Raw genomic sequence first — 15,732 nt, 5'->3', positions numbered from 1 at the left:
TACGACGAGAATGGGCATCCTGAAGGTTTGCTCCTACAGCGCGGAATTCCTAAACTGTAAAAATAAACATTAAAGTCACTCTTACTCGGGGTAAAGCAATCATGTCTTTTCTGATAAGGGGAAAACGTAACAACAAAATCCCTTTCTCTTTGGAAACCGTTTTCAAGTTTCACCCCCCCACCCCCCTCAGGGAAATTCCGACGAGGCCGCAGCGGGGCTGCCCCCGGGAGCCCGCCCACCTGCAGGAGGTGAGCAGGGGGGTGGGGGGGGCAAGAGGGCGTCACGTGGGCTGCGCCCCACGGGAAGCCACGGACACGAGCCCGCCCTCCAACACCCAGGGACGCGCGGGCGGCTCACTCCAGGTCCTGCACCAAAGCCCGGGACGAGAGCGTCTGATCAAACCAACACACTCTCCCGGAGTGCCCCTGCCCCCAGCCACCGCACGACCTGGTGTCCTGACCCACGCAAGCACCAGGTGCCATGTCACCTCCCAGAGCGACACAGTCCCACACAGCTGAGGGTGGGAGCCTGTCGGACCCCAAGGACAGGCTCCCTCTGCGAGCGGCCCCCGCCCACACCACCTCCGTGGGTCCCACGGGGAGGCCACCTCGGGCTCGCGGGCCCACGGCACCCGGTGAGCACGGAGCCGCCGGGCCACCACCCTCCAGCGCCTGCTGCCCTCAACAGCGGAGGAAGGTCACGACCGGCAAGACCGCACCGGCCGCCCGTCGCTCCGTGGCACCGCGGATGCCCCCGCGCAGGCGACAGTCCTCCACCGTCCACACCCCTGTGCGGCCCTTCCTCACCGTACGACCTCGCACCTGAAAGCCAAACCCCCGACCCGGTCTCGACTGCGAGGACCCGAGAGGGACACGGGGCCGTGCCCGCAGAGTGCACGGTGGAGGGCGGGCTTCGGTGTGTGCCCCGGGCCCCCGTCCGGCCTGGCCGCCTGCCCTCGCCCGGAGAGAAGAGACCGACACAGGAGACAGTGACTTGTGGACAAGAATCTGGAATTAGAGCAGCAGAGAACTTGTTTAAAATGCCCATGCGCGTTTTATTAATAAAAACTAACAGTGCCAAGTTAAACAAGTCAAACAATTAAAGTCTCTTTATATTCCATAAAATATTACAGAAAAGTTTATTTGTGTTTCAATAAAAAGACTACTGTTTAGAACAGGCAGCTGACGGCAACTGTGCGGTTAATGGGTTTTTGTGAATAAACTTTAAAAGGGACTACTGCCTGTCCTGAAATTCCTTTTTCTTCTTATAAAAAAAGAACTATTAAAAATGATTGACAAATTCTGAGTTAAAAAACTGTTAGAACATTCTCTCTATTTAATGTCGACTTCATCACAGATCGCAGGAGGTTAGACGTTTGTTTCAGCTCGTGTCCTCAGACGACAGATGTGCTGGCCTGGGAACAACGACCCCAGAGTCACGCCCGCCTGGGAGAAATCAGGCGGCCTCCCCAGCAGCACGCGTGCCCGAGCCTCCCGCCACGGTCACCGCCGCACCAGCAACGGCAGGAGACTCTGACCGAACGAACAAAAACAGAAACAGAACTTCGCGATTTGCTGCAACGTAGAGAAAAGTATAAACTGGACGGAATCACAGTCAATATAATTTAAGGGAAAATCGTCAGGATACAGCGGATGGCGCCGAACGGGAAAAGCAGAGCCGCCGTGCGCCAGGCCCCCCGATGCCCCGGGATGGGCCGGCATCAGCAGGGGCCGCACGCCCCAGCCCCACGGCGCACCGGTGCGGCCCGCCCCGGCGACCCGACTGGCACGCCAGTGCTCCGGCGCACTCGGCAAGGACGGGGAGCAAAGGGAAGGCCGGATGAGGACAGACAATGGAGACAAAACCCTAGACAGTGGGGAAGGGGCCCGAGAGGCCGCTGGCGTGGAGACAGCCCACCGCTCACCCCGAGACCCCGCGGGACACGGCCCTCGCCTGCTCGCTGGAGCCGTGTGGCCGGTCAGCAGCTCGCCGCCGGGTCCCGGGGAGGAGGCCAGAGAGAAACCCGCGGCCACAGCAGAAGCAGCCGCTCCCGAAACCAGCGCTCCAGACAGACGGTGAGGGCGGGCCGCGGGCGGGCGTCAGTCCTCCTCCTCGTTCTCATTGAAGTCGTCGTCCTCCTCCTCGTCCTCCCCGACGTAGGACACGGGGGTCTCCACCCGGGAGCCGCTGTACTGGGACCCGCTGGAGCTCGTGGCCAGCATGCCGTCCGCACCATTGGTCAGGTCACTGAGGACGAGGCGAGACAAGGCGGTCAGGCAGAGCAGGGAGCCCCACGTCTGCACCAGCGCACCCGGCACCCCCGCGCCCGGCCTCTGAGGCACAGAACCGAAGCAACACCGGCTGCCGCGGGCTCGGTGATTACGTCACACGCCAAAGCTGGAGACCACAGCTCCTTCTTCCAGGCCGTGGACTTGCGACACCCTGGATCTTCGGAGGGGGCGCAGCTTAGGAAAAAGGGGCCCCAGGAAAGGACAGGGAATCCTCCAAAGCAAGGCTCCCAGCCAGCAGCGTGTGGGAAGCACCCAGCGAGGTGTGTAGGCGTGTGTGTGCACGTGTGGTCTGTGTGCGCATGTGTGCGCATGTTGTCAAAGTGTGCCGTGTGCGTAACTGTGCATGTGCTGTGTGCGCGTACGTGTGCGGGTGTGGGGTCTGTGCGTGTGGCCGCGTGGCGCGGTTTGCACACACGTGCCGACGACGACACCCTCTGCTCCCCTGGAGCCGGCGCCGAGCCCGGGAGGCTGAGCTGTGACAGGTGAGTCTCATCCAGACACTCTGCGAGAAGCCACAGCTGTCCACCGGCCCGGGAAACGGCTCTCACTGAAAGGCAGCAAGGTCGGCAGGGCAGAGCCCAGGGGTCTGGGGGGCAGGGCTGCAGGGCCGGTGCCTCTGGGAAGCAGGGCTGCTCAGTCCCACACCCTGGTCCTCGGATGGGCGTCTGGAACCTGTCGATGTTGCCACTGTGCCCCTGGGAGTCTCAACAGGGGACATCTAACCTCTCTGCTATCATGACTGGGGGGCCACTGGCATCTGAGCCCCAGGGTACGCCTGACAGCCAGCTGGCCCCATGTCAACAGCACCTCAGGCGAGGTCCTGGCCTACAGCAGAGAGATTCTCGGCTGGGATCCTGAGCAAAGACCTCTGGGCTCAGGTACCTCCCAGCACCTGGCACAGTGGCCCAGACACTGACCATCAGACAGCATCCTGGGGCCCCTGTGCCGACAGCCGTCACCCACAAAGTGCACGTGTCCCCCGTGTGTAACCCGCTCACAGAGTCGTCCTCAGAAGTCACGGGGATTTCTCTGTATTTGAGCAGCAAAAAAACGTATTCTAAGAAACCTCAGATGTTAAAGGGATCGAGTCGAGAACTTCAAGTTCAACAGAGACTCCAGGCAGGCACCTCCCACAAGCACACAGGGTCTCGGGTCGCCCAGGAGAAGCCTCAGGCTCTGCTACTCCACTGTAAGGGCCCAGCCCCTGCCTCAACAGGGCAGATCCGCCTGGGAGATGCAGCTCCTCTACACGAGAGGGGGAGTCTGGGGCGTGGGCTACCAGGCACGGCTCTCACCGGGCACACAGAGGGGAGCCCCAGGTGGATAGCACCCACACCTGCCACAGGCCAGAGCTCGGGCGCCAAGAAACACTTTTCTTTAACATGCAACCCTATGTATATATCTTAATGCCCTTTAGCATTTAGGAACATCATACAACAAACACTGCTCAACGTCCCACTCGTTGACAACGGAACTACGCATCTGTGAAATCCAGCCTAGCAAGAAAGTCAGAAAGGGCAAATAATTCAGCCATAAAGCCGCTTCAAACTGCATCCAAACTGCCCAAGAAATTATTGTCTTCACAAAATAACGCCAGTCTCTGCACTGATTTTTCTTCTGAAATGGTGGTGAATTTACTCGCCTTGTTACAAACCTGGAGCGAGCCTCCAAAACTTGAGCCAGTACCCGAATCGCGACTCTGGGAACACCCAGCGCGCGGCACGCACAGCTGGAGGGCTACCGGGAAACACAGAGCTGATCTCGGGCCAGACACCCCCCAGAGGACTTCAGGGATGACCCCACGACCAGACCATCCGGCAGCACAGGCCGGGAGCCTCGTCCACGTCCCAGAACCCTGGAGCGCGAGCCGGCCACGGCACACTGCGCCACCCGCTAGCATATCCATCCATTTTGTTGAACCTACAACTGCTCATCCATCTCGTATTTTAAGAAATTAAACATCTATTAACATCTAGAGTTGATATAAAATAACACATATGACATGACATGACAGGAAAGCTAATAAACCACTGATCTGTCAATACTTAATACAGAAATTATCTTATCATCTTTGAAAAACCCAAGATAAATACCCAGAAACGATACAATTCTGCTTTGTGGGACAGCCAGATCGAAGGCTCGCACACACTGATTTAAGTAGAACAACTCCTTCAGTAACACAGAAAACATACATCCAATAAACAGTAAAGAGGAGAAAGAGCAGCTCCTGGTGGCCCCGTCGGTGAGGCGTCTGCCTTCGGCTCAGGTCACCGTCCCAGGGTCCCCGGTCCCAGGAAGGAGTCCCGCTCAAGCTCCCTCCCCAGCTCATGCTCTCTCTCTCGTTCAAATAAATCAAATCTTTTTAAAAAAACAAACCAAAACAAAACAAAACAAAAAAGCAGAGAACACAGCTTTATGCACAGCGTGACCTCAAGTACGTTAAGCAGGAACAGAAAACACAGATGAAGAAATCCCCGGCCCTCGGGCTGCCTACAGGGGGCTCGGGCAGTTTGGGCCGCGTCACTGCACGCTACTTTTTAAAAAGTCCATCACGTGTCACTTGAAGTTTCAGGGGGAAGAAACCATGAGAAAGAGGCTCCTGGTCACCCAGGGTGTAGGCTACGGTAGACCTTGGGGCACAGCCCGAGAGAAGCCCTGCCGGGAGTGGCTGACACCGAGCACGGCCGGGGGGGAAGTCCCGCCCTCGCGCCAGGAGCCGGCAGGAGCCGTGGAGGAGGACGGATTGTCTGCAGGAGAGCAGGGGCTCTGCCCACCCGCTCGGCCCAGAGCCGCGGTCACCTGGCAGAAAGCCGCGTGCCATTCGAGGTCGACACTGACGACGTGACGAACACCCCTCCAAGGGATCCCTGAGCCATCTCTGAAGAGAAGAAAACAAAGCAAAGGTCACAAGAGAGGCTCACGCTGCCACAAGACGGGTCCAGGCCAGACAGCTGACCTGCTGGTGGTTTCTCTGCGGGGACACTGGCCGTCCTCCCAAGAAGGCACCCAGACCTTCATGGACATGGTCACCAATGACCACGCAGCTGTGCCGCGGAACAGACACTGTCAGAAAGTGGAAAGTGGGGCCAAGGGCGAGAGGACCCCTGACGCCCTGGGAGACGGCACGCACCGGGAGCACGGCCAGTGTCCGCGACCTCTGGGGAGCACCGGCTGGGAGCTGGTGCGGTCCGATCCAGCCCAGCGGCTCTGGGGGTGGGGGGACCCACACCACAAAGTGGGGCAGCGCCAGCAGCTTCCTCACCACAAAGCGCCTGCCCTCTGTGGCCCCGACCCCGCCGCGCAGCACAGGAGTCCCCCACCCGGCTCCCAGGCAAACTCCTCCTCCCCCCGCGTCAGGAGGAGGCAGCGCGCCTCACTCCTCCGAGTCTTCTCTGGGTTCCCCGGCTGCGAAGGCCAACCACCCCCAAAACAGCACGGTCCCCACGGGCGTCCCGCCCCCGCAATCTACCTGTCCCCACTTCTGGTGCCGAGTGCGAATTCAGCCTCAGCAAAGGCTGGCCGCACGTCCAGACCTGAGGTCCAGCCCCACAGCGAGCAAGAGAACCGGAGGTGACAGACCTGTCACGTAAGGTTCCAGTGCTTTCGGCACCAAGCTCCTCGCCGTCTTCAGGTCCTCGGCGGAGCAGCTCCCGGACTCCAGCCCGCAGGCCATCCCCATCCGCTTCAGGACCTCTATGTCGTCATGGATCTCAAATGTGTTGTCGAAGTTGAACAGGTACTCGAATCTGGGGGCCAAGTCACCGTCAGAAAAGGCGTCACTGGCCGTGTTCATCGCGGCACAGGGCCCCAAGCAGAGACACCCGCTCAGCCAACCTCCCTCAGACCCCCTCTTTACCCACGTCCTCCAAAGCCCGCCCACTTGGAAGCGCCGAGCGTCATAGAGACGCCGCACGGGACGGCCTGCCTGCCCCCCCGGCCGGCACGGAACGCCGACCCCTCTCCGCACGAGGGTTCGACGGCTGCGCCAGTGACAGCCCTGACGGGTCCCAGGTTCTTCCTTTCACAAGACAAACGCGAAACCAGGGATGTGAGAAATAAGTCTGTCACTTTGTGGCGCCAAATGCCAAGTAACGGCAAGTCAGACACGTCTCTGGGGAAACGAGCGGACGCGCCGCTGACCGTGACAGCGACACCCGCCCCCCGACCTGAGGCCCGGCTAGGACCCTGGGCGGGGACTGGGCACCCGTCACGGGACCTACTTGTCATTGGAAATGCTACAGTCGATCACGGTCTTCTTGCTGGTGTTGACGATGATGAAGGGCAGGTGGATGACGGAGTTGGGCGGGGGCGGCCGGCTGGCCTGCTGCTCCGCCTGCCGGTTCCTCTGCACCAGATTCTTGAAGGCAATTTGCTAAAAAAGATGAGCCACCAGCTACTCACACCAGCTGCCTCGTCCACGGGCGTCCCTGACCACCGTGCCCAAGCCCACAGGGCAGCAGCAGGGGTCAGGGCCCTCGAGAGCTCAGAGCCATCCGCCGGGGGAGAGAGTGAGCGCGCCTGAACGTCAACCACCCCGAGGGGAATGGAGGCAGGAGGCAGGTGCTCACGCTGACGGACAGAAACCCCTCGCAGGAGGGTCTCGAGAAGAGCATCCGTGCTGGAGGTTACCGTCCTCCTGCCCCTTCCACACCCAAGAAGGCGGACATTCGGCGGAGCACCCGGTGCCTCCCGGAGCACCTGCCGGCAGCAGGCCCGCTGGCACGGTGCTCCCCCTGGGGAAAGCCTTCACACTTCGCACCTGCACGCGAACTCCCCTGCGGTAAAGCCAGAAAGCGCCCCTCCCACCGCAGCTGGCCCCCCCGGCACCGTGCCCTGAGGGGGACCGTGAGGCTTGGTTTCGAGTAGCTCCGTGTCCTGCAGATGCCGCAGAGAACCGAGCGGAAGAGGGACCGCTGCCCGGCGACGTGTACCCGCCCCCTCCTGCGTCCCTCAACCCTGAGGCTGCTTCCACCCCCTGGAGCGCTCCGGTCCTGAAGCCTCCGCTAGGGCACAGGGGCCGGCTGCGGTGCCCCGGGGCTGAGCGCACCCAGCGAGGCAAGACCACACCCTCCACCCAAGGCCCAGGGGTACTGAGCCAGCACATGTCCCAAGCCCCTCGCTGACAGCACCCCCCACCTTTATCTTCTGACAGCGGCCACTAGGCCTGTCCTCGGACCCTGCGACACATCCCCCCGGGGTCCCAGGGCTCCCCCATGCCCCCGCCACAGGCACCTCAACAAACCGCTGCCGAGCCATGCTCCCTTCCTTGGCCAGCCACTTCCACAGCGGCTGAACCCCACCCCAGGCCCCGGCCAGACGGCCCCAGCACTGCACGGCCTCACGCCAGGGACTGGCCACGCCCTCCAGCAAGCTCCTGGTGCAATCTGTGTTTTGCTTCCAGCCCTGAATGGGCATCTCCAGATCCCCGCGGGGAAGATGCCCACCCTTGGGACGTCCTCTGCAGGTGCGGACACAGAGACACAGGCCTACCGGCCACGCACGCTGACCTCTGCCCCACAGCTGCCACCTCACACCCTGGTCTGGGCTCCTGTCCTCAGAACGCATTCCTGCCCCAGGAAAGCTCTGGGCACTGCCTTCCAAGCGGCGTCCCTCCCACTGTTTAGACTTTGAGAAGCAGCAGCACCGGCCCATGGGCTTACTGCCACGCACGCTCTCTGTAAGCGTCTACAGCGCCCGCACGGAAGCTCAGCGGGCGCGTGTGAAATCGCATTCGCGCTCTCAGTGCAGAGGCCGTCCGCGGTGGACACGCGCCCAGGCCGCAGACAGTGCTGAGCCCCACACCTGGGCTCCAGGACAGCTCGTCGCGAGGGCCCGGAGGAGGTGAACGACGGTAACACCCAACAGCTAGGACAACACGCAGGGAAGGGCCGTGCGGACGCGCCCTCCCGCCCTCCGTCCCCACACGAGGCAGCACAGAACGTGGTGCCAGCACGCTGCTGGGGACCGTCTGACGCGTCCGGGCAGCAGATCCCGGGGCACAGGGGACACCGTGGCGGCAGGATGAGGCCAGACCGGCGGGGAGCAGCGCCCGTACCTGCAGGATGAGCTCCTGGAGCTGAGACTGCTTCTGCTTGATCCTTTCAAGCCGCCTCTGCCTCTCCACCTTCAGAACAAGACGGAGGCGTCATGACACAGCCACCAGCACCCCCTAGGGACGAGCTCGCGGAACCCCTCGCCCCAATCTAACGGGGGAAACAGGCGACCTAGAGCCAACCAGGTGTGGGGACGGGACCCACAGGGGCTTCCTCCGCCTCGCTGCACCCTTCTCTCCACCTTCTCTCGTCTTCTGGACATGACGCTATAAAACTCGAACCCACCAGCCGGGATTCAGAACTTCCTATGCTGGGGTGCGCTGCCCACGGTGGGCCAGACGCCTCCTCACCGGTGCCCGCAGAGCGCAGGCAATCTGGACGGACGGCGCACCCACGTCCGGTGGGCACGCGGCGGAGCCCTGGTCCGGGCCCGGCACACACGCACCAGACCCTGAGCGGGCACCCTCGGGACACACGCCAGCTCTGGGGCAAACGTACGGGACGCGAGGGGAAGCGAGCCGAGCCGCGTCACCTCGAGGTTGCGGCACTCCTGAGCCGAGTTGGTGGGCAGGCCGATCCACTTGATCTCTTTCTTCTCCTTCGAGATGATGTTCATGGCCATCAGCACGTTCAAGGCATCGTAGACGCGCCGTCGTATGTTCTTCTGGTCGTAAGCCTGCCGGGCACGGAGCATGAGCTTTCCACACCGTCCGGGACACTCCCAGCGCATCCCCACTGAGCCCGAGGAAGAGGGAGCCGCACCGGGGAGCCGGCCCGCCGGGAGCCGGCCCCGCGCACGACCACATCTGGGAGGGTCGGGTGTCGAGCCGCAAGCAGGTCCGGAGAATTCTTCCAGATTGTTCTCCGAACTGTGTGTCTCCAGTTGTTCCAGAGAAACCCAGGGCGGGCCGTGCGACACCGGGGAGCGGACCCACCACGCGGCACATACTCACGGACTCGTTCGGGAGGATGTGGCTGTCGGCGGCACTGAACTCAGCGACCAGCTCGTCGGCCACCTCGTTGTAGGACGTGGTCCCCTTCCTCTGCACCTTCTCGCACACCTTCATGGAGAAGTGCCGCAGGCCCTTCCCGTTCTTCTCCCCTTTCCTGTGTCGCTTCCTTAGAAAACACAAAGGAACAGCAGTGCCCTCAGCAGCCCCGCACCGGCCGCCGGGGGACACACGTTCACCCACAAGGCTAGCGAGCTGGGCACGGGCCGAGGCCCCACGCGCAGCCCCGGGGACCCAGCTCGTCGGCAGAGCGCACTGGGCACAGCCATGGGGCCAAGACACCAACGTTTAAGTGGCCAGGCCTGCTATCTGCATCTGCTCCCCGAAAACACGGGGCCTCGGCCGGAAGGGCAGGAGCCGCCAGTGCGTATCTACTGCGCCCTGATACACCAACGCTACTTCTTAAAAGGATGGCCACGGACATAGGAACTATGGAGATTTTACCGCAAATTTAAGAACTTCTTAAAGAAAATCTGAGCAGGCTGCGAGCCAAGGCGGTATGGAGACCATGACGGCCACGTGGCAGCGGGCACCCGACCCTGAAGACCACAGTGAGCCTCAGAGCACAGGACACCCAACGGCTCAACTTTTTAAGGCAACACGTCAAGGAAAGGGTGGCTCTGAGTTTCTCACGATGACTCAGGAAATCACGATTTTTGCTTTGGAACCAATACATACGTAAATCCAAAAAGCTTTGTTTTTGTTTTCAAGGGAAGTCACAGAGCTGACCTCCGAGTAAAATCGTTTTCTCACGAGGTTGCTTTACAGGGAAGACAGGGTCCAGGTGACCGTGTGGTGGGACCCTCCCGTGGTGTCGCCCAAGGAACGGCAGCCAGAGCTGCCGCGAGGGCCGTCACACGGGCACGCTGTCCCCTAGACGCTGCTCTCCAGTGCAGACAACGGAAAAAGCGCCCGTCACCGCAGTGCTGAGAAGCCAGCTTCCTCCTCTTCCTCCACCGCAAGCTGCCCCCCTCACAGTGCCGCCACCCCCGGACCGCGGGGAGCGGCTCCCCTGCAGCCAGACTCCTCCCCCGCGAGGAGAAGTGCGCCCTGACGCCGTCTACCGCGGGCGCGACGGCCGGCCCGCGTGGCCCGGAGAGCCGGGGTTACGATTCTAGGCGAGGTGCTCACCCGGCAGACCAAGGTGAGGGGTCTGAAGGCTGGTTCTGTGAGACAAAGTGAGTGTTAGGGGTGTGTGGGCTTCCTACCACCAGAGTGTTGGGCGCTGCAGGTCTCTGAGGCGTACCAATTACCTACAGTCAAAAGAGACAATTCAGAACACAATGAGACATCTCCCGCGTGCGCCCCTGCGTTTTACCGCTTCCCATCCGCCACGGGCACTGCCGAGCCCCGCCAGCCACGGGGACGCGAGCACCACGGCCCACGCTGAGAGCCAGACGCCGGCGAGCGGCACTTCTGCGCGGCACGAGCCGTTTCCCTCACCGACTCCCGGGGTCTTCCCCGGTCCAACCAAAGCACCGGGAACCGTCCCATCCCGGCGAGCCCGCCGGACGGCGACCCCCGGGGAGGCTGTGGCTCGAGGAGGGGCCCGCAAAACCAGGCACGTTCCCACTGCTCCCCGTGCCCAAGTTTACTTTCCCTTCTGCTCAGTGATGCGGACGTGGATGAAATCCTCTCTCCCAGGGGGTGCTAAACGCCAAAACACAAACAGGATCAAGTCCCCGCACTTGTGGTGCCCATCGGCCCACCTGCACGTGGGGGAACTTGTCCCAATGGAGGCTTCGCGGGGACCCAGCACCTCGACAGGGCAGCGCGGGGGCGCAGGGGCAATGAGCACTGGAGCAACAGACCCACACGCCAGGGCGAGGCAGCTCTGGGGACGGCAGCACGACCCGCACCGCAGGGACCGAGTCTGAGCACCCGCGCCATCTCTTCACCCAAGGAAGGAGCCGCGTTTGTTTTCAACGAGGACTCAGAATTTGGTGCCGTTCATCTGCAGATATTCCCGCGAGGGACACACGGACGCTGCGGAGTACCGTCAAGTCACACTCCGCGTCCTCAGGCCTCGTAAGTGCCCCCACCCCCCCAAAGAGCTGATCCAGGAATCGGTTCAGAAACATGACTTCCCAGGTTCTGCACAGCCAAGTGCCCCAGCGAGCCACCGTCGGGCACCGGGTGCTGGGACAGCCCTTCACAGGGACGGGACAGAGCTTCAGGGACTGGCCATGCCCAGCGCCCCTCCTCAGCAGAATGAGTGTGCTGCCTCCTGTGGCCAGGGGACAGCTGACCAGGCACTTGCTCCTAGGTCAGGCCACAGGTCAGGGCCAATGACCACAAACCACAGAAGGAAAACTCTCAATTTCATTCTTTCAATTCACATTTCCAACAATCAAAGTTTCATCACAGTGTTTTCCAAACTGTGTGTCACCCACTTCATTCAAAAGCCATGAAGTCAGATAGTAAGCTTTCCAGAAAGAAGACAGAAAAGCGAACAGGTCCCCAGGGAGGAGACGCACTGCCCGAACCTTCCGTTCCTGCTCAACGTGGATGTGCGTTCCGGGGCCTGGGCTCCCCGTGGAAAAGACGCGTTAGCCGAGGCTCAGGGCCGAGGATTCGGGACGTGTGGAAACCGGTCAGTCTGGCACTTACTGAACACGTTTCACAGGGACTGGGCTGGTGACGTTCCCGGGAGAGTGGATTCAGGACACCAGCACCCACGCAGACAGGCAGGAGAGTCACCAGAGGGCTGCCTGACGTGCGGCCTGGGCCCCCGCGGCCAGCAGCCGCGCTCTCGTCTCTCCCTAGCTGGCCCAGACAGGGTCAGGGGGCCAGGCACGCCGCAGGCGCTCGGGAACCGCTCCCTGGGTGACAGGGAACTATTTTCTCTCCGCTCCCCCCCGTCCGAACCGCGCTCCTGGGCACCGTGCTCGTGGGCACCGACTGCCCGGACCGGGGCGGATGCCCCTCGCGAGCGCGCGCCGAGCTCACACGCCCCTCACGGTCACGACGCGCCGGTCCTTCGGGCCTCAAGCCTCTGGCGGGCGAGGTCGAGAGACACCGCGACACGTGAGCCACAGCTCACGGCGCTGGGGCCTGCGCGGGAGGCGCTGCCGACACCAGCCACCCCGAGACAGGCGGACTCGGCCCAGGGCGTGACTTTCAGGCTGACAGAGTTTAAGGCGCCAACAGACAAACCTGCGTGTCGACCCCCGCCCTACACTTGCAACCAGCCGACTCCCACGACCGAGGCTGCGCCCGAGCCGGAGCTGCGACGGCACGCAGCAGCTAAACGTGACCCGAGTGGCAGAATAAAACATAGAACGAAATATTTAACTTTATCGAAAAGATGTTTACTAAAACCCGTGATGAGCCAGATCCGGTGCAGCCGACACAGCTCTGAAAAACATCACGGCAGCTCCGCTGGGGAAAGCAGTCGCGCCCAAGCCGGGGGCCAAGTGGCGGCACACGCACGCTGCCCCGGGTGCCCCCGGAAGTGGGAGCGCAGGTCTGGACACGCAGCTGGGCGGCCAGCGCCCTCCTCACAGCGCCACGCGAGGCCCAGCAGGAGGGGCGGCTTCAATCTGACCAGACTCTCACCAGGAAGAGCCAACGAGCCCCACGGGCGATCATGCAGTGGGGCACCTAGCACGGTCCAGGAGCACAGACCCACCTCGGCCCCCTCCTAGAGGGTGGGCCACCGCAGGGGCATTCCAGTCCCAGCGCCCTGACGGCCTACAGAGCCCTACGCCCACCATGTGCCCTGCAAGGACACCACCCTTGTTTCCCGGCAGTAATGCCCACGCTGAGGGTCAAGGCCAGGCGCTGCAACCCCCACACCACTCTACGCTCTGGGGCAGACTTGGGGTCAGCGGGACACACGTACCAGGAGGGGATGATGCCTGGCCTGTGTCTGCAGCAGGCCTGAGCCAGGGACTGCACACCCGTCCCAGCCGTGCAAACATCAAGAGGGCACTGCGGAAGGCGGACCGCGCACCCCAACCTCTGCACCAGAGCTATGGGCCACCGTCCAGAACCGGCGAGCCCGCCTGCCCGGGCCCCTTACCACTTGCTGTGCAATGTTGACATTGGACTGTCCGAATGTTTTTGGCAACAGCTGCTTCCCCAGCGTGCTCACTGTGGAGGGGTGGACAGCGACCAAGGACACCACGCCTGCAACGCAAGGAGGCAACAGGTTAGTTCCCTTCTGCAGTAAGGCTGGATGGGAGTTGTAGGGCAGCGATGCCTCTAACTGGACATTCATCGTTCACCCACCTTAGGGCTGTGGGTCAGCTGCGAACACGTCTAAGCCTAAAGGTGTCCGCGTGGCCACAATCACCAGCTCATCCACCCACCACCCCTCTGGCTGCTTCCATGTCCAGGGGGCAGGGGTGCACGGGCAGGCGTATCACCAACCTGCCCCGAGCCCCTGGGGGCTGCCTGCCTGCCTACGGAATGTGCTGGCGGGACCGCAGAGTCTGGGGACAGCAGCAGGACTGTGGCAATCAGAGTCTCCTAAATGCTCCAGCATTTCTGTATTGCGAAACGAGTTCAGAAATCCAACACTCCCCGGGGCTCAGTCTGCTGAGCATGTGACTCCTGCTTTCGGCTCAGGCCTCTGCGTCGTGGGACTGAGCCCCAGCGCGGAGTCGCCTTGAGATTCTCTCTCCCCCTCTGCCCTCCCCAAACCCACCCCTGTGCACGCCCACGCTCTCTCCAGAATGAAGAAATCTAAAGCAATCTAACACTGTTCTCATCTCCGTTTCCAGGAAGAGAAATGCCTGGGGAGGACACTGCCCCCTCTCTGAACTCACAGGTGACCTTATCACAAAGCAAAGAGGAAGGACACCGGGGGAACAGAAATACTCATTCCTCCGGGCGTCAGCTAAGAGTTCTACGTGCCGGCTCTGTCCCTGGTGCTGAGCATACAACTAAACAAAAATGGTAAAATAGTTGATTTTACATGTTATTTTACATAATAAAATCAAAGGAAGTAGGAATGATAAAAATTCAAAATAAAGAAAAAGGCCTTGCCTTGATGGCCTCAAAAGGCAGAGAGAAAACAAGGGAGTGTGCGTGGGCCGCGGTGCCGGAGCCTGGGGAGGGCAAGCAGCTTGCGCCCCGCCGGGCCCTCCCAAGAAGGGCCTGAGCGCCCCGGGGAGAAGCTGACCCACTCCCAGGCTCGCGGTCACCGCCGCACTGCCCGTGTGGAGAAAGCCTGCCCAAGTCACCACACCTCGCACTCCGGCTCCTGGAGCGGGCCGGCCTCCTGTGGCCGCACACGGGACCCTGCAGGGGCGCGGGTGGGGGGGGGTGTCGAGCTCCACAGACACCAGTGGCATTTCCTCCGCTTCACAGGCTCTGCCTCGTGATGGCCTCCAAATGCGCAAACACCGCCCTCGTCCGCCCGGCCTAGAGGTTCATTTCTGAGCCCTTCACCGTCCGTCCACACGTTCCAAAGAACATGCTGCAGGCTTCAGGCCACACCGAGTCTCACCGCTGCAGGGACACGCGGCGGGGCGTCTCCACAGCTCGAGTGCACAGAGCCGGCTGGCCAACAAGCATCAGCACTTTTACCAACGACACCAAAAGATATTTATTTTCTGCAAATATTTGCTTTGAGGGTTTTTATTTTCCTCTAAACACAGAGATCTGTACCTGGAGCAAAAGCAAATTTTTCACAACTGCTTTAGACATGTAAAAGATGTTTCAGAGGACAAAAAATAAAGTTACTGTATTTTGCACAGAGACTTAAAACATACCACTTTTCAGATTCATTGACAGATTTGTAATTAGGTTTCTAGGAATACTGAACTGATTCACTAAAAAACAATTTTTTTAAATTTGCAAACGACGCCCTGTCAACACCAGCAACAGGCAGTTCTTACGACCTTGTGCCTTAAAGCTCATTTTTTTAAAGATTTTATTTATTTATTTGACAGAGCGAGATCACAAGCAGGCAGAGAGGCAGGCAGAGAGAGAGGAGGAAGCAGGTCCCCTGCTGAGCAGAGAGCCCGATGCGGGACTCGATCCCAGGACCCTGGGATCACAACCTGCGCTGAAAGCAGAGGCTTTAACCCACTGAGCCCCCCAGGCGCCCCAAAGCTCATTTTGCACATCAAGTAAATGGCGTCAGAGCACAGGGGCTGACAGGACGGGGCACTCGGGACGGGGCTAGCCTGCAGGCCCCCCACAAGGCCGCCCCACACAAACCACCCGGAAGCCCAGCAGCGTCCTTCTGTAAGACAGCGTGCTTAGAGCCCCCCAGCTGGGGGGACGAGGAGGAGGGCAGTTCGGGCAACGGCAGGGCTGGGAGGTAGAGGCAGACGGGCGGGGCCCCTTTCCTGGACGCCCCTCCCAGCAGGGCGCTTCCTCGTTCGCTGCGTGAGAAACTCCAACCCGAGGGACCCGCTGCAGACC

The 15,732-nt window shown here is 61.3% G+C and overlaps 1 protein-coding gene across 1 annotated transcript in view; it reads right to left on the bottom strand.

Moving 5' to 3' along the window:
- Positions 1-2,029: 2,029 nt before the first annotated feature.
- TFDP1 (transcription factor Dp-1) overlaps positions 2,030-15,732 on the bottom strand; it is a 41,725-nt gene continuing 28,022 nt past the window's right edge. The window contains exons 4-12 of the mRNA XM_044250169.1: positions 13,379-13,485; positions 10,486-10,607; positions 9,298-9,463; positions 8,877-9,020; positions 8,347-8,415; positions 6,512-6,663; positions 5,871-6,037; positions 5,091-5,169; positions 2,030-2,247 (exon numbers count right to left, since the gene is read on the bottom strand). Coding sequence (XP_044106104.1) covers positions 2,100-2,247; positions 5,091-5,169; positions 5,871-6,037; positions 6,512-6,663; positions 8,347-8,415; positions 8,877-9,020; positions 9,298-9,463; positions 10,486-10,607; positions 13,379-13,485 — 1,154 coding nt within the window. The 3' untranslated portion in view covers positions 2,030-2,099. The remainder of the gene's footprint in view (positions 2,248-5,090; positions 5,170-5,870; positions 6,038-6,511; positions 6,664-8,346; positions 8,416-8,876; positions 9,021-9,297; positions 9,464-10,485; positions 10,608-13,378; positions 13,486-15,732) is intronic.

Source organism: Neovison vison, chromosome 5 (assembly GCF_020171115.1).
Source record: "Neovison vison isolate M4711 chromosome 5, ASM_NN_V1, whole genome shotgun sequence".
NCBI lineage: Eukaryota > Metazoa > Chordata > Mammalia > Carnivora > Mustelidae > Neogale > Neogale vison.
Note: the sequence above shows the minus strand (reverse complement) of the source record. Positions and strands in the feature narration are given on the sequence as shown.